Here is a 26,588-nt window from a genome sequence, read left to right as displayed (position 1 = left end):
AGAGCAACAGAGGAGGGATCCCTCTCCCAGGACGGACAGACGTGCAATAGATGCCGTGTGTACATTGAAAAGATAATACAATCCTAAAGATCATTGGATATTTGGTAGTAAAGTTTATTAAAGTTCCCTTTCAGGTAACCAAAGATAATTACACTTTTGTGTATTTTTCATGAAAAAAACCACAACAGTGGCGTTAAATAAACAAACTGGCAATTAATAGGTTTAAATAAAAAAAACATGTATTATTTTAGCCTATTGTTTAAACTTAAAGGTCTCATGTCCATTTTCCGGTGTTATGAAGGTTGTTATGCATGTAAACGGTCTGCAGAGTCAAAACCCCTCAAAGTACACCCTGTAGCGAGTAAAACTCTAACACAGAAAAGACCTCCCCAAAACACCTCGTTGGAGATTTATCTTTTACTTCCGGGGTATCGCTACGTAGGGATACCCAGTAGCCACGCCCAGAGCTATGGCCGCACCCTCTGCCAGCCTTTCACGAAACAAAGCTTCCCAAACCTTTCAGCGATTCATGCCGGATATGTACAGCGGAGGGCACTGAAGAACGATGCTGTTCCTACTTTGTTTGGACCAGCGGGAGATTCGGGTACACAACCTGTAAGTATTCATTGTTGTTTGTGTATTTATGATGTTTAAAACAAACAAGGTATCTACCACGACTGTTTAAATGGGTAAACGTTGGGATCGCGGATAAATGTTCTCCGCAGACCCATTCTCACAGCGTTATAAACCTTTTTCTTACTCAATATCAAGCCACACTTATTGTTTTTACTTCGGCTGTGAGTGTTTGTGTGTGCTCAGGATGAGTTTCGCTTGTTCTAGCTGTATCTGTATCGCTATCATGGAAGCCCTGTCTGCTCCTCACAGCAACGAGCAGCTGCACGTCACTTGACCAATCAGAGCACACTGGGCTCACAGGGAGGGGGGGGGGGCAGGAGCTCCAACAAGCCGTGTAGGACAGAGGGTGAATACACATACTTTACAGAGATGCTGTACGAGAAACCAATGTGAGTTTGGAAAATTGCACAATTTAAATCTATTCTAGTAGACCTCAACAATGGAATTATGATCAGTGGAAATGGCCATGACATGGGACCTTTAAGCAGTTTAAAATATTTTACTCTGTGAAAGTGGAACATTATATAAATATTATATTTGTGTAGCTCTTATCTTTCAAAGACACTCCTATTAGAACATCAAAGTGACTATTTTTAAAAGTTTGGCACCAGGGTTAATATATTCAGTGTCTATCGAACCTGTTGATAGCCATTAGTCATGTATGTGCTCACTGGGACTTGTGATTGACTGAAAGAATGAATCAAGTCATTATTATGCTAAATAGTGGCTGCATCCAGTCACACCTTAAAATAGCAAACATCTCATTATATGGTTGAAATAGTAACTAGCACATTAACTCATGCAGGTGTTTTCCAGCAATCCATGCCTACACATGCATTTAACTGCAGTGTCCAGAAGTGTATAAATAAACAAGAAGCATGCTTTCAACAGAAATGCATATTGGTTTTGAGAAACTTTTCCTTGTACAAATAACTGTAACAGTCTAAATGACTGTGCTGAGTGTGTGGTGGTGTGGTTTCAGCCTTGGCAAAGTGTTATCAAGACCAAAGAGCATGGCTCTTACCAACAAACTTTTATAACCCGATTGTGCAACAGTTTGGTGCGATTGTAAAACTCAAGAGCTAAGTCTCTAACCGACATTTCCCAAACTACGCTGCCTACCATCAAACCCATTACACATTATGCTGTTAGTTCTGCAGAAATATAAGAAGCTAGAGATTAGTCAGCCTACTCATTGGGTCTGTGAGCTCTAAAATTACCTTCAATATCCTGTTTGTTTTTCCTCAACTAATGTCAGTGTTCAGGTTACGCTTGAGTGAGTGTTCACTCTGATTATCTGCTCTACATAGCAGAAACTGAGAAAACACTGCCCTATCATTGTGCCCAAAAGGAAAAAAAGAGTGGAGATTCTCAGAGGAATGCCTTGCCAACCTCAAATGTTATCACGATAAAATACAGCGTGATTATTTAAATAAACATTCTATTATGCAGGTCTGCCCCTCCCCCAGAGAGAGTAGCTCCAGGTTATTCCTCCTGATAGCATCACATAAAAAACCTAATGGTTTATTATGTGATGTCTCTGTGGTTTCCTGCGCACAGCAGATAAGGATTTACAGCTGACTATGTTCACTCTCTACCAAATTATTATTGCAATAAATGTTAATCTATCAATAGTTGTTCTGTTCACTTATCAGTTTATTGTTTCAATCATATCTCACCTTTCCGAGTTTCATTTCATTATTGAAAAAGTTGGCTTTTTCTTTCATTTTGGAGTGAATTCACTGTATTATTGGGATGAGGTATCCAATTGTGATTTCAGTACTGATGGGTATAAACATACTTTTAATTGATCCATTGAGCAAATAAGGATCGTTGGGTTGGTTCTGTTTGGCCCAAAATATTGGTGAGAAGAGGAAAAATGTTCTAGAGCTGTGCCAGAAAAATTTAAATTGTAATTTAACACTTGAATGCTGTGCAGATTCCTTTTTTGCATGTCTATTAGGGGTGTAACGGTATACATACCCGTACCGAAATTATACACGTGTGTACCGAACGAATATAACGTTAAACGTAAAAAATTGAGAACGTGAACAACTTTTTGGAAGTAATCTCAGGTGCTGAGTCGCAGCATTCAGAGTAATTTGCTCACATTGGGTTCAACGAGTCATAGAGCGAGCAAGTCATTTCATTGGACGAGAGGCATACTATGAGAGCTGGTCACAGGGATGCGTTCAAATGTAGTCAGTAATTTGAGGAACTGTCGAAATGGCCAACGCAGATAAAGTTGAGCTCGAAAATCCTCCAGCATCATTGAAGTCTCCGGTTTGGGAACATTTTGGTTTCGCAGTTACGTACAAGGATGAAGGACAAAGACAGGTGGACCGAACCAAAGCTGTTTGTCGGCATTGTTCAACTAACATTGGTTACGCGGCTGGCAATACATCAAACTTGCACACTCATTTGAAAAGGCATCACCCGAACGTGAATATCACCGGTACCAAAAGAAAAAAGTGTAAACCCAACTCCCACTAGCATTTAAGCCTCCACCACTCGCAGAGAGTTCAGACCGAGCCAAAGCTATTACAAACGCCAAATATCCTTATGTTGCCATGTTAGCAACGCGCTACCTGGCTGTATCTGCTACCTCTGTCCCTAGCGAGAGGGTGTTCTCCACAGCAGGAGACATTGTTAGTGCCAGCAGATCTGCCCTTTCGGCAAGCAATGTGGACAAGTGAATTTTTCTTAAAAAAACATGAAAATACAATGACAAGCAAGTCCTAATGTCAAACTGGCTGCTTAGGTACTAGTACAGTACAGTTCAAATACAGATTATTTCAGTTCATCGAAATGCTGCACCTTAATGTTTATTTTTATTATATTTTGTATTTATTTGAGTGAATACATTATTCAAAGTTTAATAATAATTTTAAAAAAACAACAAATATTTTATGTTTTGTGATATATTTTTTCTGCTGTACCGAAAACGTACCGAATCGTGACCTAAAAACCGAGGTACGTACCGAACCGAAATGTTTGTGAACCGTTACACCCCTAATGTCTATTAATTGTGTTTGAACCTGTTCTTTCTGCTTTTTTATTTAAAAATTGTAATAGAAGCTTCACACATAAGAAGAAATTACATTAAGTACAGCCCAACCACTTGAATGACCAACAGCAACTGTCATCCAACATGGACTGGTCGAAAAGATACTCTGCTCTTACCAGAACTGACGGGCTCCAAGGCTTCCTGAGCCACGTCCATCTGGTGGAAATGGCGGATGCAGACGCGACTGTCTATCTGGTAGAGCAGGGCGGGACACAGGTAGGTGAACTGGCTGGGCGAGATGAGCGAATCAGGACTCAGGCCGTAGTAGGTGAGAAGCTGAGTCAGGTTCAGACACTGGAAGGAGAGGAGATAGTAAAGAAACCCAGTCAATACATTATTAATACTGAAATAAAACCTAGTTTGTTCCTCGCAAAATGTATTCATGTGGGTCGAATTCAATAAATTAACACTTTACTTGGAATTTGCTATTATTGCTACTAAAAAAGACTTGCTATGAATCTATTCATACAAGTTCTCTTGGCAGGTCAAAGCCAAAATCAGTTAGTGAGTTTGAGTCCTACCTCCCCATGCTGGTGAAACAATCCTTTAGGGTGGCCGGACAGAACGGGGACTGGCAGGGTGGGGGAGCCAGGCCCTCCTGGAGCTTCTCTCTTATCTTTATGAGAATAGCTGTGACTGTGATCGTGATCGTGGTCGGGTGCCTCAGGCTGACGAGTGTTTGGAGAAGAGGTTTTGTTTCGCCCCCGCTGTCCCCTGACCCTGGCTGGCTTTCTCGGCTTCTTGGTCTGAGTTTCTGTAGGGGCGGGGGAGGACTGTGGCACCTGAGGAGCTTGGGACGGCTCCAGCTGTGCGGAGGGCTTCTGCTCTTGGCTGAGAGGAGGAATGTCTGTGCCTGTCTGAACTTCAGGGACATGATTGTGGACGCTGTGGTCATGATCAGCTTGGCCATTATCGTTGTGATCACTGTGGTCATGAGGTTCAGAAGGTCCGTCCTTGTGGTTAGAATGCACATGTGCCTGCTCGTGTTTGTGCCCTTTGTCATGTGCATGATCATGATTGTGGACATGGCCTTGTTTGTCCTGCACATGTCTGCCAGAATGTTTATGCTCACTATCTACTACCTTGGCGTGGTCGTGGTCATGTCCTGTATGTGCGCCCGTAGCTGGACTGGCAGCAGTGGTCTGCTGGGTGCACTTTGTGGGATTCTGCTCCGTATGTGGATGGTGGGAGGCAGGCTTGTGGTGTGGATGTCCGTGCCCGTGGCCATCAGTGGTGGATGCATGCGAGTGATGCCCTTTCTGCACATCCACCAGGTCGAGGTGAGCCACGTGGTCATGGCCCAGCTCCTCGTGTTGAGCGTCTACCAACTTCACTTCCCCAAGACCCAAGCTGAACAGCAGACTCTGAAATCCCTCGAAGTCGAGCTTGTCTTGCTGGCCGTAGCGGCTGAATAGCTGTTGGATGTAGTAGTGCTGCTCCTTCTCTAGAGTTTGCCCTGGAGGACTCTTGGACTCGGAGGAAAAAGTGGCTCCTTTCACATACGAATCCTCGGAAATCTGCAGGTCGGAGTGGACTTCGTCGTGGTCGGTGTGGGGGTGTCCACCGTGCTGATGGCTATGTTCTTCTCCATGGCAGTGGTTGCACTGATGGAAGAGGAAGGTGAGCACACACAGGAAACAGAACTTGGTGTGCACGTGGACTCGCATTATCCCCTTACTTCTGGTCCCCTGCAAAAGAGTAAAGCAAAAGTATTAGATTTTGAATAATAATAATTTTTTGCATTCCTAAAATAATAATATGCCAACAGCTTATAAGAATAATGTACCGCTAAAATTACCATTGTTTTAGCAAATATATCACCCTGTTACCTTGAAGCATTGTTTAGCTCGTATGCTTTCTAGGTAAGTATCGGAAACAATTCTAGGAAATGTGGGCGACTTTGTCTTTACTTCAAAATCAAAATCTCATTTAACAAGTCCTATGCTGACCACTTTCCAATCTAGTGCATATTCACTATCAACCTGCTTTTTAAAACACTTCATTAGAAGTAGTGCGGATACAACTAAGTAAAGGAGACTTGGGGTACGCTGCACAACTTGTTTGAGAGTTTAACGGATGTTTTGATAAAGTTTTGCTGTTGTTACACACAGCCTCTATTACTTTGAATGTAATATTGTTTGCCCCCCGCACTCCAAAAGACCTCAGTCTCATGAGGAGATACAGTCTGTGTAAAGAACAGTAGAAATATTGGTCCAGTCCAGTTAATTGTTCAGGTGAACACCCAGTTAAGAATCTCAACGTCTGTTCACTGGTGTGTGTGCAAAAATGTTGGGGCCTCCTGAAGTCCACCACCAGCTGCTTGGCCTACCTTAATCCATCCTCCTTTAGGTTTAATTGTGACTCCCATATTTCTAAAGTATTTTATACAAGAAAGCATGGTCAGTCCATCCTTGAGCAGCGGCTTCCTGCTCCTTATGTCTTAGCCCGGTTCTAAGGCCACAGTGCCAAATAACCGTAGTGACTGTCTCACAGATGGCTGGACCGATTATCTAACTGTGGCTTTGTTTCCTGCGAGAAATGTGACTTATCTCGCACACCTGATAAAAATGACAGTTTTGTCACCTGATAGCTTAAAATAGCTGCTGCCTAAAATGTGAGAATTTAGAAAGTTGGGCTGAAAATCCCAACACAATATTCATATTTTAAGACATTGATATATCTTAATGGAAATGTCACATAAAATAATCATATGGAAGTCTAATGTCCCTGTTTTGCATTATATCAGGACAAATGTGTAAAATAATGCACTTTTGTTTGGTTACTATTTTACTTGTTTTCATTGCTTTGGAATTTGGAATTTTACAACATTAATAAAATCACCTTGAAGAGATTTTACATAAAAGTCATGAAACAATAACACTAAATTGCAGACCAGCCCCATAGATGTTCAAATAAAGCCAAACAGAGGCAGCTTTTATGTAGACTTTTGGGTGGAAAGACTGTAAAACAATGACTGTGAACAGGAAGGACTGATAACAGATGAATAGATCTTGATGACATTAAATCAGTAATCAACAAAAAGACTGACAAGAGCATCCCTTCTAAGACACTGCAGCAGGGTCTACCAAAGTTCAATCATTAGAAAGCACACCAAAAGATTTAGCACGATAAGCATGCAGCCCATAAACAATTAGTGCACTCACACCACCTCAGCTGCTACCTTTATCTTAGCATAGCACATACAAAAAGCGTATCAGGGAGCACAATACACTCTACTGAGAATTGTGTAACAAATTGCTTATTTTCCCCTCTAAAAAGCCTGAAGCAGCAATATCATTCCAGTCAAATGATCCTCATGAGGTCTCTTGTGAAGCCTATGGGGGGTTGATGTGTGAGGGTGAGGGTGGTGGAGGAGTAAAGAGTGGGTCACATGAGGAATACTGCAAACTCGCAAAGGCCTTTGGCAGCCCGCTTGTTAGCAAAGTTTAGACTGAATTTACAGCATGGCCATCTGGAGAGAATGGATTTGTGTTGCAGACTACAGATACAGGGCTAAATGTTAAAAAATAAAGAGGATGAGAGATCCTCCTCAAACTTGTCCAGGCTAGTAACAACAGAATGCACAGTAAAGGTTTGTGGGAGCAAAAACTAAATAACAAACTTCTACATTGATTTTTTCCCGGACACCCACAAGAAGCATCCAAAGCACAGTGGATACAGAAAATCACACAAAAGCGTAATTTAAAACAGAACACGTTGCTGATAGACTGACAATGGGCTCTAGTTACAACATGTTTTGGGGGTAAAGCGTGAAATGAGCAACAATCTAAAATCTTCTCTCCACCAAAAAACGGTTTGATACAGAATTTGAATCTATCCCACTTCGGTTAGAGAAAATACAATTTTAAAAGACTCGGCTTGGCTAAAACAAAGTTTAATCTCCAGAGCCTCGATCGTCGAGCACACGACATCAACAGCTTATCAGCTAATGACTATTTGCTCATTATTAACTTCCTTCACCCCATATAACAAGATCAAGAACTAGCAGTGTTTATTATCTCTATTTTAAAGTGTGCAAGTACTTAATGTAACTGTCTATCGCGGGTCATTTTCACAGTGAACTTCCATCACAAACTAAGGTTGTAAAACACCTAAATTACAACTTTGCATGTGTGACTCATTCAGGTGATAAACCACATGTAAAAGTCCGAAAGACAAATCAAACATTTCCTTAAAAAAAACAATACAAACTAACACTAAATGTACCTTCTAGAGAAGTGAGGCTACTTACCGGTCTGCCTTTGAATTGGCTTGTGTGTGAAGTTAAGTGAATGATGCTGCTCTGACTCAGGACGCTGTGTGTGGTTACCAGTCTAACTTCAGTGCTGTCAGCGAGACACTGTTTATAAACATGAGGCGGAGGTGACCTATGAACCTCTCAGCAGATAGGTTGTAGCCGAAAGCAGCGCCTATTTCTAAGAGCACACCCTCCTTTATTCCAACAGAGCTGCTTGTGTGTCCCTGATTAGAGTCTTTGTTGTGCCTGGCCTTCAGGGGAAATCAGGAGCAAGTCTATTTAGTATGAGAGTTTTATCAAGTGGTTCACCAACCACAACATATTAAGTAAGCATGACAAATCATGAACATTTTGTTTTTCCTGAGTTTGACTGAGAATCACCTCAGATACTTTGGGGGTATTTGATTGAGTTATACACATCACAATATATTCAATTACAAATTAAGCTTCTGAATTAGCTTGAGTGTAATCTTAGACCCATTTTTATTTTTTATTGAGTGTTTCACAAACCAAAATGTTCCATTCCATTTTCTCCCAACTCCAATTTAACATGACTGAATCATTGGGCTGTCGCTGATGCAATCACATTAAGACATGTGACTAATTATTTCATTGTAACTGTGACACAATATAATTTAGTAACTCACCAGCATACGTTTCTTTCTGCTTGGCCCCCAGTTCTGATGCTACCGTTTGAGGGGGGTTTCCAACTCTTCTGAATGACGCACTCTGGAAAAATATTAAAGATGACAAACTGGTGTTACTTCAAGCCAGTGTAATATTCCCTTTAAAGACAAAAGCTTTTAGAATTGGGAGAAAATGAATCGGCAATTATGTTGATAAAAAAATTAAAGCGCCTTTTTTAGCTTTAAAATATTGGGATTTCCTACTGTTCTCTGTTTAATAGGAGATTACATCTAACATATTTTTGTTTTAGACTGACAAAAAAAGATCACATCACCTCAATTTTTCACAATGTTTTGACATTTGATATACCAATCAATTTATCTAGAAATAATCTAAAGGCAGTTTGGACATCTTAGAATTCCTCTCATCTGTTATGACCCACTAAATTGCATATCAAGCACACTGAAGTTGTGATACTAACAGAAAAACAGGCAATTATCTTGTTTGCTGCTGTTACTGGAATGGAACAACAGCACAAAGCCTAAAGCTTGTAAGTAGATGACTGTTTACAGCAGGATCTGTCACTTTATTAATCAGGTTATGCTGTTCCTTCTACAGGGCTTTTCAGCTTTTATAGTTTCAACTATTTATGACCCGGTAGAGCAGGGGTGGGGAACCTTTTTCCTCTCAAGGGCCATTTCAATGTTTTCAACATCCTCCGAAGGCCGTACAAATTATTGACCTCTGCTTAAAAATACTAAAATCACAGCCCACTCATTTCGCCTTTCTTTCATGCTGTGCAAAGAAAAAGCAACCTTTTAATCCAGATATCTCACCATGACTCACGCATGCACGTGCACGGTTGTGGCATGACCACCAAAACAGAAAGATATGGACACAAGATGTGTGCAAATGTAGACTCCTATCCATGTGAACATGATTTAAGTGGGGGGGACCTAACCTCCTCTAAGGGGGTCCGGGGGGCATGCTCCCCCGGGAAGATTTGTTTTTTTAAATGTTGAAGTTAAAAGCATCAATCTGGTGCACTTTGAGAACAACATTAGTAGATCTATGGATACATCTCTCAACACCCAGATGAAACAGAACTGGAAGCAGATTTTCTTTTTCTTTATGGGTATTTTACAAATCACTCTCCTTTCAAACTGTATTCTTGTTTATTAATAACAACTTTTTTTTTACTGTCATATAGTATTTTATACCTGTTTACTTTATTCTCTTATTTTTTTATAACTATAATGATCATATAAAGATGTGCCTTTACCTCACTGGTTGTAGAAAAAGCTTCTTATATTCGTTAGCATAGCTAGCTAACCAGATGCTAATAACAACAAAGTTATTGACTGTATGATCAGTATGACAGATGAACAGATCGCCACTGGGCTTTCAACTAAGATACAGCCACGCAAAAACTGCAGCATGTGTACGGCTCCTTATCGGTACTGCAATTTTTGGAAGTGCAAGAAATCATACCCTCGTGGGGGCGCGCTCATGTGATTGGCTTAGAATTGAGGAGACATCTGATTGGCTATAGATAGAACAAATTACAAGTGTGAATCGGCTGACCGTCAGGGGAGTCTCAAAAAACCCACACACGAATGCACAGCGATCCGTGCACAGAAAGCGGTTTGTGTTTGCAGGTTCAGAGGATTTAAACGGAAAACAAATATGTGAGGATCAAAAATACACATGTAAAACTTTTTTCTGTATTTGGATTTTATTTACATGTATATGGAACGGAACACATTTGTGTGTGCATTGAAAAACACAAGTGTGGATCCGGAAATACAAGTGTGAATCCTTCTGTGTGCATGTGTGTATTATGAAACTGTTCTGAGCCCATAGCGTTCTGGTGCTCTCCGTCTGAACTACACTCCTGTCAGACGAGACATATACCACGTGATGACACGTTAGGCTTGTGTTGTGGTCAAGGACCCTGACCTTGGCCAGGAAAAACAGGCACTCACTTGTTTAATTATTTTGCGGTCTAGATTTCTTTAATTTTTTTCTTTTTTGCATGTGTTTATAAATTAACTCGAGGGCCACACCAAATGGTCTCGCGGGCCGTATACGGCCCGGGGGCCGGAGGTTCCCCACCCCTGCGGTAGAGGCATACACTGTATAAGATAAGTATATGCAAACTCTGTGTATAAACAATGTGAAGTCAATGCAAAAGAAGTCAAATTGTATAGAAGTCTATGAAAACATTACCCTACTTCTCACCTTATTTTATACATAAGTCAACAATTTCCTAACCAGTTTATGGTCTCTATGGATAGTTTCAAACATCCTTCATACATAATGATGTTAATTTGATAAATGATGGTTCCATTAACTGTGAAGTAGACAATGAAGCAGGGATAGCCTAAAGGCCCTGACACACCAGGCCGATTTCGGCTGTTTTCGTAAGTCGGGAGACGAAGCGTGTCCTGTCGCCCAAACTCAATTTGGTGTGTCCCGCACCGTCGACCGTGACACGCCTTATTTGGACTGCCTGTCCCGATGCATGGCCGATTCAACATGTTGAATCGGCCATGCATCGGGTCAGGCAGTCGGACCAAGCAATCACTCTGATTGGCTGTTCAGCTAGCGAATCAGTGCATGAGAAGCGAAACGGAAGTGAGGGACGTAAACAAACGATTTAAGAAGGCACACACAGACTGATATTCATTTTCATCTCATCATGGCGATCTGGAATGACGCAAACGAAGACCTGCTCATGACCTTGATCCAGGAGAGGCCAGCTCTGTACGACATCACAGAGAAAAGGTACTCGAACCGAGTAGTGAAAACCGGACTCTGGCGAGAGATTGAAACGCAACTTGGTTTATTATCTTTTTCATCAATTGAGCTCTTTAGCAGATACTGTTGGCTTTTTATTGTTTGCCAGCGTACAGTGACGTTAACGTAAAATGTAATTTGTTATTTCAACCTTGTGTTTTGTTGTTATCTTGTTGCTAGCTGTGCAGTTTGGCACTGCATATAGATATGAATTGGACATGCTAACTAGCCACAATGCTTACATCGTTTATTTGTGTGCTTCAGAGAAAGAAAGAGCTGAAGAATTGGGATTCTCTGCGAACCCAGTACACCCAGTAGATACAGGAGACTTGCCCCTTCAGGTAGCTGTGGACCAAAGACGGGCAGACAGCAGTGGATCATAACCAGGCTGCAGTTTGCACACGCTATTTGTTGTTGTTTATATCATGCAGTCTGTTCTTCTTCTCTGTCTTCCGGTTGTTGCCTATTTTTAATTACGAATACACACTGCCGCCGCCTGCTGGTAAGGAGAGTTATTGCCACTCACGCACTGAAGTCTTTGCGGTGTGTTCCCGTGCGACACATGGCCAAGACGCAGGAGAACACCGCGACGCAACAGCCGACGTCGGCGAGTCCTCTGGTGACTGCTTGGTGTGTCAGGGCCTTAAGGTGTGGCTGCCTTGAGATTGACAAGTGTCTACCACGGACGATTTCAATTCAAGTGATCATACTGGGTAGATCATTTACTAAAAAATAAAAAGTATATGCTGATGTATAGATTTCTCTTTCCAATTGCAAGTCAATGGAAAAAGGTCCTATGTTGCCAAGGACTGACATGGATGTTGTAATTTCACGTTTGGACACTAAAAATGTATTTGTTTCAAAGTCCGGTGCACTTCCTGGGGGCTTATAGAGGCAAAGCAATGTGTATCCTCCACAGGCCAACCACCTCATCAAAAATGATATTTGCTCCAAAAATCCACAATGGGGACGGACAAAACGCAAGACTCAAGGTTTCAAAATACCCCGTCATATCAGAGCTTCTCAACTGAACACTTTGACATATTCCCGTAGGAAAATACCATGTGTCAATTATAAAATGAATTATGTTTTGCCGTTTCAGTGTCAGGATCCTGAAATTGTAATCCTGGATTAACCGAATATTGTCTGTCTCTGACGAATTTTTCTTTTAAATGACGGAAAAATCGGAAAGCAGTCCGTCATTTTGACAGATTAGAACAAACTCGGAAAAGCGCCAAAGTTTCCCCGCAGCGAGGCTCCGATGTTATGCATGCACGCCAAAAAGGAAATTATACCGTTTCCAAACCTAACTTTGCCGTACAAATCATTAAAATGTCTTAGTTTTGGCTTTACGCTGTGCACGCTCCTGCGAGGTGCAGTGGGCAAACTGGGCATGCATAACACGGCGCTAACAGATCACGAGCGTGCTCTTCCCCCCCCCCGCTTGACAGTTCTCTCTCTCCAGATTTGTGTAAAGGCCGACGGGTAATACTGGATTTTGACGAAAATGTTACGATCCTGTCCGTCAAAATGATGGGCAGCGAAAAAGTCTAGCGCAACCTCTGGTTACTATAGGGAAGTACATTTTCAACAACTACAGCAGGGGTACTCAAATACAAATCTTAAAGGTCCAAAAACAATTTTTCAATAAGACAAAGGTCCGTTTATTACGGTCATTCAAACTTTTAAACAATTGCAACAAGATTCTTAACACAAGGTTGCAGAAAAATAATAATCTGTATGCAGCAGTTTTCATTGTTATTGTGTCTGTGGTTGATCCCTCGGAGTCGCAGTGTAAGAGCTGCAGTTATGAATAAAGGCAGCTGCACCCTCTTTCCTTCAGCATTCCCATTGCTTTATAAATGTCTTGCCCCCTTGTGCGTCCACTGCGGTTCGTCAGGCCCAACACATCTTCAACAAACTCCCCCTTTGCCTCATCATAAAAACTCACAAACACCAGCAACTGAGCATTGTCAGATGTGTCAGTGGACTCACCCACAGCTAAGGAAATGCACTGTGCATTTTTTATTCCATCACAAAGCTGATTAATCAAATCACCAGCCAGTATTGATGTTCTTCTGGTTGCTGTGGAATCTGAGAGGGGGATTTGCTTGATTTGACCTGTTATTTCCTCTTTTTGTTTGCCTTCAACATGGTCTCCATCACTTCAGTCATGCATTCTTTTATACTTCAGTTATTATCCAGTGGAAAGTCCTTACCTACTGGCCTAGTTAAATCAAAGTGGTTACTTTTTTTTGGCTGGGCAGTGTAGACACACCGTCTTATTTGACTTTCTCAGGACTAAAAACTGTTTTTTGGGGCAGACCCCCTCAAAGAAAAAAATATATGTACACACGTAAGGTCATCATCTTAACAGTTTTGTATGCTCATCCATGAGCAGAGCATCAAGTTGATGTCTATTACAGCTGAATGCGGCGATTACCATTTTGTTCAGCAAAACGCCTCACAAACTGATTAAGATCTAAAGCTTTAGTGCGTTTTGATTCAATGCTGAGTACAGCCAAACTTGACAGTCTCTTCTCTGTCATTGTAGACCGCAAATACCTCATTCCTTCAGTGCTTGAGTCCAAATGCTTCTCGTTTTGCGCCGTCCCGTTCAAATGAAATCGCTGCCAATCATATTTCCACGCTCGCGCCAGGGCCGGGGGAGGGGTTACAAGACCTGCGTCTTGTGCTGCATTCACTTGCACTCGGACATTAGAGACTTTCTCTCATAAATGTCCGATGAGCCACAACTTTTCTTTCAAAACAAAGCTGCCAACTTGGGTGGCAGCTGGGGTGGCAAGGCCTATTTTTAGGGTGGCAGTTGCCACCCCATGCCACCCCGGTAGGTGAAACTAGGCTACTAGCTACAGTACAGATGCAACTAGATGAGCTGTTAACTCTCGCTCTGACTTTTTTTTTTTTAATCACACACGCATTTTTCCCACCCGCATTCCGCGAAGACCCGCCCTACTGTGCCTCTGATTCGCAGACGGGAGGGGGGGAAAAACGCTGACGGGATGCTGAATGTGATTGGACCAATGCGTTGACAGACACACACAGACAGTGGAACAGTCGTACATTCAGAGCGCTGTTTTTTTGCTCAGAGTCCAGAGACAGTTGTGGTTTGGTCCGGATCCAGACCGGAGTCTGGACTTGCCTGAACTACAGCATCTGGAAAACCTTGAAATGTATTGATTATATTAGGGATGCACGATAATTATCGGTCCGATATTAGGAATTATGACGTCATCCCGATAAACCTGATACCAGTATTAATAGCCCCGATAATATACAATATATATTTTTGGGTAAAAAAAAAGAAAGAAATACTGCGGTGTGGGTGGATTGGGATGAGGGGCGCTTGTTTTTCACTCGGCTCCTCCCGTTTTTCCAGTACTGTGGTATTAGTGGTTTAGGAAGAGGGGAATTCTTCACAAATCCAGCGCTCCCTAACTCATGCCTGGCTGTGACGTAAATGGTGTGCGGCCGTGAAGCCAGGACAGTAAACAAACATGTCGTCGGTGGTATGGGCGTTGGAGCTATGTGCAACTCAAGGCATATGCTCGAACCGGAGCTGCCTGGACGCTGCAATCATGTTGCGCACTATCCGTGCTGAGTGTGCTGACTTTTCGTACAATGTCCCACTGTCTGGCTTCCTGCATAAAGTCAAGTGCTCGGCGCAGTTGTGGCGAAATGTCGCTCCTCTGTTTTCATTTAAACAGCTCCTTATCCGTTAGCGCAGCTAGCTAGCACCAGATGCTAACAACAACAATGCACGTAAGGTCTCTCGCTCGCTCGGGCCACACATACACACACCCTCCCAGTCCTCCAGATGGCCAGTCGGTGCCTTTATATATACAGTCTATGGTCGGTGCCTGCCGGTGAGCGTGGAAGTGTGGTCTGCCACAAGCGGGCGGCAGGAGCGGGGCTGTCAGCATCAGCTTGTAGATGGTATTTTAAACTCGATGCGCTCTGAAACTACGGGGCGGCCAAGGAAAAAAAATACACATGCGTTAATCGCGTTAAAATAATTAGTGGCTTAAACAATTTTTTATTATCGGTATCGGTCTTGAGAAGCAGGAACTTATCGGTATCGGCATCGGTTTCAAAAAAACAATATCGTGCATCCCTAGATTATATCATACCATTGGAATTAGCGCATGGCAAACATAACTTAATATGTTGGAATGAGAATAAACTAATGTTGAGTTGCTACCGAGTTTTGAAACGTTTTTTTCCAACATTTCTTGTGATTATTAAAAAAATTTGGTTATGGTTTCACCTCCCTGCAACCCAAAAACTCTTCATTGAAAAATGATAAATGTCTAGAAGCAAACAACTTAATTCCTTTTGATGTAAAGTCCCAATGATAATAAATAGAGCTCCTTATACTTAACAAAAAACTTTACACAAATAAATAAAATATAAATCTTACATCTGGAATACTTTTTGTTACACTATGCATTAGGGGTGTTGAAAATAATCGTTTCTACGATGCATTGCGATGCGGACGTGGACGATTCGGTCTCGATGCAGTGACGGAAGATAATCGGTTATAGCGTAGTAACGTTGCTTCCTGATTTTCCGGCCGCGGCTTTACTATAACGTTTTTTTTTTCTGTCACTTTAATATCAAATCGGTCGGTGACGCAGAGATCAGGGAACAGACGTGACAGCGGCACAGCAACACCAAACACGGAGCAGTCTGCTTTATCCACCAACACAAGAACACCAGTCCAGAACCAACAGCCAGAAGGACCCGCTCTGAATCACTCCGTGTCGCTGCGGCACAGGGATTTATGTTTTTCAAAAATAATCGCGTTACAATCATGTCAGGTTTTTGGTGGATTTAATTAAGTCTTGGATTGCAAAGTATAAATGTCCTCTAGCAATTTTCAGACGATATATACTTGTGTAAAGTTTGTGAAGGCAGGAGGAAAAAAGCTTCCGCTTTCCGTCTCTTCTCCGTTCCTCCAAACCCCGCCCCCTCCTGAAAATAATGAGTGACAGGCTGATAGTGACCCGATATAAACTTTATTATTCACTTAATCACTGAGATATAATGAAGCTAACTTAATCTCATACATTCATGGGATTTATGCAACAGTAAGACAGAGAATGTAAGTGTGCACCCACATGCAGTATTTTAGTTGTTATATGCTGTTGTAAATACTCCTGTTGTCTGCTGTGTTCAGACTCAAGTCCTGTGTGTGATGCCACATTCAGGACATTCAGTGTCCTTTCTTTAACAGAAGACCGTTGCTAGAAGCTACAGCTAGACTGCAGAAGCATTCTTTTTTTGTTTTTGAGGATGGAACAACTTCACAGACAGATATAGGGAGGCTAGACCTATACAATTCATTTATTTTGGTTTATAAATGAATGTCAAGACATTTATGTTTATGATTTCTGAAGCACTTTCTAAATAATAAAAAGAGAGTTCATATGTATTTACTGCATGTATGCATTGATGAAAAATAAGCCATGTGCAGTAATATAGAAAATTGAGGATGCAACGCATTGGTATGAATCGTGATGCATCGGGATATCGAATTGAATTGAATCGTTGACAGGATAATCGTAATCGAATCGAATCGTGAGACCAGTGAAGATGCACAGCCCTACTATGCATTAAAAAGTATGTTCCCATATTATTTCCAGGTTGTTGATAACAGAAACAGGAACATTCTTTCTCTGGAAGCAAAAAAAAAAAGAACGTGGGCCTTAAGCCGTTTCATATGATTCTCACGCGACCGTACACATCTTTCCCATGTCGACCCTGAGCAGGTGACTGCAGAGCAACGGAAGGAGAAAATCTCTTCTGGTATTCCAAAAATTCCATCAAAGGGCACATTTTATTTTTTACAAAACAAGCTCCTGATCGGATATTGATATTTTGTTATAGAATACAATGCACTCTCAGTCTGGCTGTAGACTTGTTTTATTTATCGGTTTCTTACAATATTGCTACTTTGTTACTGCGATTTGGATAATGCACTAGTCCATAAAATGTTTATTGTGTAGCCCTACTAATGATGTACAGCTTTAGTGTTTCCCACAGAATTTGATTCTATTTGTGGGGGCACCGCACCGCAACACCCCCCGGCAAGAAAAACCAAAGTTCCCTTAACCTATTCGGGTGGCCCACGCATCCACCCCCCCTCAAATAACAATATACATGCGAGTTCATGGCTACTGTAGCAGACAACTTTCTTGTTGCTCTGCGTTGTTAATGAGTGAGACACACCGGAGTTGAGGATCTGTGGGGTTTATTCTCCCAAAAATATCAATAATAACAATGTAGGCATTTAGAAGACGCCTTACTCCAAAGCGACTTACAATGACCAATTACAGGGACATTCTCCCTAGAGTAACTGAGTGCCTTACTCAAGGGCACACTAGTGGTGGTGTTCCAGGCGGGATTTGAACTCGCAACTTTCCGATCATCAGCCCACCTCACTATCCATTAGACCAGTGGTTCCCAAACTTTTTGTGCCCAAGGCACACCAAAGGACAAGTAAAAATCTCAAGGCACACCTATTGTGCAAAATAGCCCTTATAACCAGGGGTGCACACAACCTTTTTGCCCTGGTTCTCAAAGGAGCACCTGGAGATGGTGCTTGGTGCGCATCCTTAAAATGAATAAACCGGACCTTTTGAGGGGTACTTGACTTTATAAACGGGGGGGGGGGGGGGGGGGGCTTTTTTCGCGGCGGGTGCGCATGCGCACCAGCGCACCAGTTATGTGCAGCCCTGCTTATAACACGTGTTATCACTCATATCATGTAAAATATCTGTAAATGTGCATAATTATTTACTAATGCCAAATAAAATGTGACAAAGACAACTATATTACTCATATATTACTCGAAATATTTCAGAATTTTTTTGTTTTTATCCTTGGTGGCACTGAGGAGAGGACCACTCGCACGTCCTGTTCAACAGAGAGCCGTGAGTCCCGTGACCTCCTGTTGTTCTTCATGTAAATCAGAGTAGAGAACGCCAACTCCAGAGATGGGGTTACTATTTTTTTTTTAAATATATTACATATTACTTTTAAAAAAGTAATATATTACACTACTTCGTTACTATCTACATAAAGTAACTCGTTACTTTACTCGCGGAGCACGTACGAACTTGCGCATGCCTGAGTGGCAATAACTCTCCTTACCAGCAGGCGGCGGTAGTGTGTATTTGTCATTCAAAACAGGCAACAACCGGAAAACAGAGAAGAAGAACAGACGACGTCATATAAACAAACAACAAATAGCTGTGCGATAGCTTCACCTTAGCATGTGTTCTTTGCAGGTGTTTGTTGAGGTTTGACGTGGTGTTTACAGCAGTGGATAACAGCTTCTGGCCTGGACACAGTAGTTTGCACCTCACCGTCACATTCCTGTCTATTCTTCGGACGAACTCAAAGTAATGGGCATACCTCCACCCCTCGAAAGTTATCGCTGACTGAGCCATGTTTATGCAGCACTGCACGTGGAGATGTGGACGCGCAAGTCGCGCAGATTACGTACATATAAACCTACAAAGTACTGATATTATAGTACATTTTTTAAAAAAGTATTTTTGTGTAGTTGTATATTGCAATAATAACGTATGGTTGTCACAAAATCCCACGGCACACCCGGACTTGCCTCACGGCACACCAGTGTGCCGCGGCACACCGTTTGGGAACCACTGCATTAGACCACCAAAAAATAACAAACAAAAAATAATTTGATTTTTTTTTTTAATGTTATGAGATCTATTTGTGGCGGATGATATTTAATAGTGGCGGTCCGCCACAAATGAATTAATGTATGGGAAACACTGAGCTTTAAATCGAGTGGGGAGAAGAAACCAAGGTTAAAATAGTTCTTCATTTGTTTAGTTTTTTTATTTAATTTTAGTATAGTTTGGTTAACAGCTTAGCTTAATTTAGTTTTACGATACTAACCCTGGTGCAAACACTATTTGTTCTCGAGTGAGAGGAAAAACATACAAAGATAAGTTCGAAGTGTAGGGTCTGAAGGCCTGAGGTGTGCAGATGTCAGCTGCCACATGGATCCCACTCACAACAGATGGTCTGAATCTCAGAGGACCACTGTACGTATGAAAATGAAAATATAACACAGAGGAGGAGGTTGACAACAGTAGTGAGGGTGCACAATGAGACGTTACCAACACTGGCAGACAGTGTAAAATCATTACTCAACTGTCCACAACAAGCCAGTAGAAACCTAATGTCTAAGTGCTTTTGTGATTACATGGACAACCATCCATCACTTGTGCAAAACACTTACAGTAAAAAAAAAACAGATCAAGGCAGTCATTTTGACACGTGAAGCCAACAATCCTCTGATCAAAAGCTGCTATTCTGAGGACTTTGTCCTTAGCCGTATGGTAGGTCTCCTGCAAATCTCCTGACTCAAGTATCAGATTTACAGTCATGTACCATAACACTTATTATATCAGACCAAAGACAAATATGTTTCAGTGCCAGTTCCACACAACACAACTAGTAGGGCCGCAGGTATTGAGTATTTTACAGACTATTTCATTAAAACTGGATACAAATACTTATGGAATATGGTATAAATATACAAAAGGAAAAACTAGAATGAAAACGAATTTTAAGAAACACATTTTTACATACAATAAGAATACTATCCATCTAAACTAGAAACACTGGGTTTCAAGGCTCTGGACTAACTAGACCCCACCATCCCAATTGTTTTAAACTGTCAGAAACTGTTTACTTCGTTAATTTGCTTGGATTAAAGAAAATCTTGGAGTTAATGTTGCAATATAACCTGACTGGGAGTAAAAACACATCGTAATGTAAGTTGATGCAATGTGTTAACGTGAGCAAGCATCACTGTGATGCAACAATAAGATAACAGCAAGTTACAATGCAGGATATAACACGCATTTGTTGTTTGAATCTGCGGACCGTGGAATAGCGGCACCATAAACAAGCCTCGAAGTTCTTGTGTGGTTTAACATGTCTAAACCGGGTCACTCGGCTATGTTAAGGAATTGTTTTTGCCTTAATATAAACAAATGACCAATACATGTTCAACCTTTTCAAGTCATACAAGCTTCCCCAGATAGCATTAAAGAAAACAAAGCTGCCACACCCTGTCACTCAGCAAATGCCTGGCATCCCTCTGTGGTTTTAAGGCTGCGGTCCACCACGACAAATGCATGTCCAAATAAAAGCTATCTAAACAAGTAGCAACTTCCCCGAACTTGTCTCTTATCGAAAATGCTGTATATCAAAGGTTAATTTAATAGTGTTCATCTATTTAATTAATAACCAACTATTCTTTTATAGATTAATTAGTAAGAAGAAGTCTCGGATCTCAGCTTCTTAAATTTGAATATGTTCTGGTCTCTTTGCTCTTCTATGACAGTAAACTATCTTAAGGTGGTTGGCAAAACCAGACATTTATGGACGTTATTGTGTTATTCAAGTTCGTAATTTTTCACCATTGTCGGACATTTTTCAGACCAAAAAACCTACCAATGCATCGAGCAAATAACTGACAGAATTAGGAAAATCAAATAAATATACAGCATAGTTGCAGCATTGCAGTTCGTAGTGCTGACTTCCAAGTATGTAGGAGCCACAAGGCAAAACAGAGTGGGACCCTCACAGTGAGGCACAGGTGTGTGGCTGATGCTCTGTGGCCTAGAAGCATATGTTCCACACAGTGTAAAATACTGCAAGGCTACGCCACACACAGACAACAGAACAATCCGCTGCAGAGTAACACTGAAGAAATAACACCTTGGCAAGACACAAACATTGATGCTTACCTCTCGTTACAAATATGGCAAAAAAGGACGGGAGCTCAAGCCACAGCCAAGTGTTCACAGCAGCACTAACATGAGGAGCAGGTTGAGTGTTTTGGGGCCTTTGAATCCAAAGACTTAACTAATTTGTACAGGGAGGAGGGGGAGGCACATGGAGGGTGGGTGGGTGTGTTCGTGTGTATTTGAGCATTCAGGGAGTTGTGTCAGGGATCAACCACCTGACCAGACTCGGGTGTGTGTGTGTGTGTGTGTGTGTGTGTGTGTGTGTGTGTGTGTGTGTGTGGCAATAAGTGTACTATTGGTAAAACTGCTCATTTTACTTTTTGGCCTTGTAAATCAGTAACTTGACATGTGTGCAATATATCCAAACGCCTGACCTCCTTGTTGGCTTGGACGTAAAACCATCTTAGATTGGTTTGCATAAACATTTTAAATACATATTTTTCTTCTTGCCTGAAGGACTATCTTTTGGTGCAAGTTCCAGAGCGTTGGATATATCTAAACCCGCCAAATATATCAGCGCACAGACAGAAATGTGCATATATTCATGGACGGGAGGCTTGTGCACATGTAGGTGTAGTTTGGTAGAGATAAAATCGTTCCTACAAGAAACCGCTCAAAATAAGGTCTGTGGATTATCTTGAGTAACCAGATTGTTTGTTTTTATGAGCTTTTATTTTGTTTTCTTTGCCGCCTAGAGCAACAGAGGCTAAGTGCCATCTGGTTCCTTTATATTGGAGAAAAGGTATATGCTTCCATGACGGATATCTCCAACACTGTGCGACTCATACCAAAACTACTTAGATTGATAAATAGCACAATTAACAACATGTTTTTTTTAGCTCATACACCTTATATGCCTAGTCCTTCGGGCTTAGTCTGACATAGCCTACTGTACAGGTTGTGGGTTTAAGTTGGTGGCATACATATAAGTGTACATTAAACTGATGTCTAATATGAAGCAGACAATGCTCAAGCTAAAAGCACAGATTCTAAAAACCGTGAGCGCCAATAAAACAAGACAAGGCCCGTGTTTAAATAACTCTTATAAGAAACCTGCAACAGTGACTTTCACCAAGAAGCTGTAATGTAAAGTATCAAGGTAGAATAATACAAAAACAATGAAACTGTTTAACAATATCCAATGCTTGTTGGCCTTTAAGGTAAGATGAACTGCATCTCTAATTTGGGACAGATTTTTAATGGACACTGGCATTGAACCAAGAGACTAATGTATGCAGAGACCATTTAGCGTGACAAAAGATATAGTTAAAATGTTGAATGAGTCCGGTACAATCTGAGGCATTCTACGATTTTCCATTACTTGTCTCCCCATTTTTATCAGAGTTATAGGTAATTTTGAGACTAGAATATGATGTTATCTTGTGACCACTGAAGTATAAGGGCAGAGAAACAAAGCTCAGCTGACAACACAAGATTCTAATCAGCAAAAATAACCCACACTGGTTAAGATAGAGGCTGTTAATAAAAATCAGTCACCAACGAAGAACACCATGCTAACTCTAAAGGTCATTTGGTGTTGATAAGTCACATTAATGGTTCATGTTCATTGGAAGTTTCAATTATTGCCAATATGACACCATTCTATTGACACTTTGTCCTCAGTAAACAGGTCATTTGGACTGTATACAATCAAGTTTTAACAAACTCCAAGGTAGGAAATGACCAAGGCAATCCTGTGTTAACTGAGTCTTCTTTCTTTGTATGCCATGTCTTTTTATGCTGCTGCAACACAAACATGTCCCAAATTGGGATCAATAAAGTTCCATCTTATATTATCTTATCTTATCGAGAGTAATCCAACTATAAGCAAGCAAAGCAAACCTATAAAAAAATTGGGAAATATATGATAAAAGAATAACGCGATCGGATCAGGGGATCACAGGTTCAAACCCCACTGCAGTCAGCATGTCGTTGTGTCCCTAAGCAAGACACTTCACCCCAAATTGCTCCTGTGCGGATTGTCCACAGTATTGGACGGAAATTGGCATTTAAGCAACATGTATTGCACTAACTGGAGACCACTTGAAATCAGTAAGTAGTAATAACAGAGGGTGGAAAATATTTTCATAGTTTTGGTGATTTCAGAATTGTTAGCATGACAATTCTCCTACAATAAAGCATCGACAAAGCTCAATCGCTGTGATCACCCTCTGTACAATATGCGCTACACAGGACTCACGCTCATATGGTAGTTTTGCTGCTGCTATCATATGGCGAGCACTACCTCTGTTCCTACAGCGGTGATCTTATCCGCCATCTCCCACTCAAGGGGAGGATAGTGCCTGATTCAACAAAATGCCTTTCCTACGTTTTCAAGCTTTGGTTTCCTGTACTTTAGATGTTTAGTTGGCAAAGCAAAGATCATAACACAATTTCAGCAACAGCAGTGAGTGCCATTGTGTGTATTTGATATGAAAAGACTAATATGGTTACAGATCCCATCAGTGAGGGTTTGCTCATCCGTGCTGGGATTTACCTGTCAAGAACATTGGAGGCTGTCAACTACATTACAAAGGCAACACTTATTCATGCAGCACTGTAAGTGTTTTAAAATACACAATGACACACAATTGAGAGCTCTGAATCATATCCGTAAGCTATACTTTCAAGCTGTATGCAATCATAAAGCGGTGCTGGTATGTTATAAGATTTGGTAATGCAGCTCAACACTTAAAGGCCAGTTTACTAGTCATGTCAACAACTGTTTAGCCTGTGGAAACGGTTGTATAATGTCTACTGTGGCTCAGTTAGGTAGGAACAAATAACCCTGATGATGGCCTCTGGTCCCACATCATGTGTTGAGTAAGCTCTGAATAATACTCTAAACATAAATAAGGTGTTGTGTTCAACCGTAAATGAGGCCTGCATTGCTCATTGGCTAATTTCAAAAGGAACATATGTACATAATACTACAATTTTAATCAATATAGAGAATCTATGTCAGCATTGATACTTTATCGGAACAAACCTTCTCTAATCCTGAGGGAAAAACGTTTCCTGAGGCTAAAGTTAGCAACAGGATGTTCCGTACTGAAAATGTACACTCTCCGGCACCAACATTAAATAATTATGTGCACTCTTTGCTTGATTGAATCATTGTAGTTATTGTAATTTCAACCAGTACATTGGTCATTTTGAAGTTTGGCTAGCCGTCTTATATTTTTAACTTAATTATAACTGATAAGATAAGTTGCATAATGGCATTATACAATACTTGATAAAGATTGCTAACTGAGGAAGCAAACTATTACTTAACGCAGGTTTTCAATGGTTTTACGTGGTTTTCAATAAAACCACTTAAAAAACTGCCTCTTCTTCCATCCAACTGTTCTATAGTTTTCAAACAAATGTCCTTAGGAGATCAAAATTAAAATGTACTTTAGTACCAGAAGCTCATATAAGTCGACATTTAAAAAACAAATGTGTGAATTAATGAGTCATAAGCGGAAGCCTCTATCTGTACACTGAAGACTGTACACAGGGGAGTTGCATACAAACGGTTACACATAACTTCTCCAATTCTGACAGTTTGTAAAAATCAACAAGGATGACATGAACATTCCAAAACCCTTAAAAACAAGCAAAATCCCTGATTTTCTAAACACAAAGTCTTAAAAAAAAGCATTGACTTTGCGAGGTAACAGGCAACTTAAAATGAGTTAGCAGTGGTAAAACGCTAACTAATTCCAGTGGTAAAACGCTACGTAATTCTTGGATTTTAGGACTCATTCCTGCACCACTCTATACTATACGTACAATATTGCAGAGTAAGACACAATGACTGATTTAGGAAGACACAGTGAGACTGTGTTGAATTAAATATTTTACACAAGAAATTGATTTCTCCATTTGCAAAGATGTGAATAAAATGCAAGTCAAAAAAAGTATGCCTATAAGTTGTTGAACACTTTAACATCAATATTAGTGTTATTTAATAGCCTAAAGTTGAATTGAAATATTCACACAGGCACAATAAGCATTGCATTATGTGTCAAAGAGGTTAAGAAGACTTGTCAAATATGTATAAGACCAAAAGTAGTCACTAAAACTAGGATGTGTCCGACTAATTAGAGCAGTTCAATGTAATTCCGAAAGCAATTCAGTCTTATTCGTGTGCATTAATACTAAATGAGCCGGGCTGCTAATGAACACCAGCAGCATGGATACCGCCCATCAGCTACCACTGCTTTGCGGAGGGGGCTTGAACACTGCACGTGGTGCGCATAATGCAACACTGAGCACTACTCTTCTTCGTCATTGAAACGTACCTACAAAAACCACAGCCTTTAAACCAAAACAAATATTAAAACGCCAGCACACATCTTGTCGCAAATATCCAAAGAGAGAGCCCTGAAAGCTGCCCGGGGATACGGAAGTTTATAGCAGGATCGTTTGTTTTGTTAGTCGCCCCTTTCGGACAGGCTAACGCTAAACTAGCCTATAGATAGGAGGGTAAAAATTCAGCCAGCTAACGTTAGCTAGCAGACACTCACAGGGAATTAGCTCACAGCATACAAAGAGCAACAATGACACATGCTGTCTGGTATTCCGCAACTTATGTTAACAATAGTGGTTTAGTACATCGACACGTTGTGGCAAACGCTGCCCGGGTCCATGTTGTGGGAGTGAATGACAACAAATGGGTTTTTTATATAGTTACCTCACTCGAGTGCCGTGTGCATCTCCTCTCCGCTCGGTACCAAAAAAGAGCCCGGCTTACGTCAAAGAACGGACGCCATTCACCAACGGCTCTTGCGAAAACTCCGTAAAGTCTGGGCAAAGGGCGGACCGTCTGTCTGCGCTATTTGCGCAGGGCTTTGAGGAATGCACTGACGCTTCTTTCCGCCACATTTGAGTCTGGGCTGTCATATGACTGGCTGAGGAAATTATGTCCGACAGGATGAGTAAACTCCACATCCGCGTCAACCGCCAACAACAGCCATAACCGGTGTTTTGGCTTAACAGCACACCATCTACAGTCGGATGATGTCATTACTCTGACACTGTTGTTTGGGCGTTGTGCAGTGAAAAAGTTCACCACAAGTTACAATAATTATTTAAATTATACATATTTCTCAAATACTAGTTTATAGTCTTGGCAAAGTAACAACTTACTACTACCAATAATAATATTAACGTTTATTCATACACCACTTTTAAAAACAAAATGTAAAAGTAACAGTGATTAACACAGTTAAAAACAGACAATGTTTAAGGGCCAAACAAAGTAAAATATGGCAATTACAACAATAGAACTAGACAAACAAGAAAGCAAAAACATTAAAACGATAGAAATCAATTGTAAATGCAGGGTTTCCCACACATATACTATACTTGGGCGGGCCACCCAGGTATGTTAACG

General features: G+C 41.1%; 1 protein-coding gene across 1 annotated transcript in view; it reads right to left on the bottom strand.

Annotated features, from left to right (window-relative positions):
- slc39a10 (solute carrier family 39 member 10) overlaps positions 1-26,105 on the bottom strand; it is a 40,481-nt gene extending 14,376 nt beyond the window's left edge. Inside the window, exons 1-4 of the mRNA XM_034208748.1 lie at positions 25,887-26,105; positions 8,609-8,690; positions 4,225-5,391; positions 3,820-3,997 (exon numbers count right to left, since the gene is read on the bottom strand). Coding sequence (XP_034064639.1) covers positions 3,820-3,997; positions 4,225-5,391; positions 8,609-8,614 — 1,351 coding nt within the window. The 5' untranslated portion in view covers positions 8,615-8,690; positions 25,887-26,105. The remainder of the gene's footprint in view (positions 1-3,819; positions 3,998-4,224; positions 5,392-8,608; positions 8,691-25,886) is intronic.
- Between the last annotated feature and the right edge of the window lie 483 nt (positions 26,106-26,588).

The sequence above is a fragment of the Gymnodraco acuticeps genome, unplaced genomic scaffold (genome assembly GCF_902827175.1).
Source record: "Gymnodraco acuticeps unplaced genomic scaffold, fGymAcu1.1, whole genome shotgun sequence".
Taxonomy (NCBI): Eukaryota; Metazoa; Chordata; class Actinopteri; order Perciformes; family Bathydraconidae; genus Gymnodraco; species Gymnodraco acuticeps.
Note: the sequence above shows the minus strand (reverse complement) of the source record. Positions and strands in the feature narration are given on the sequence as shown.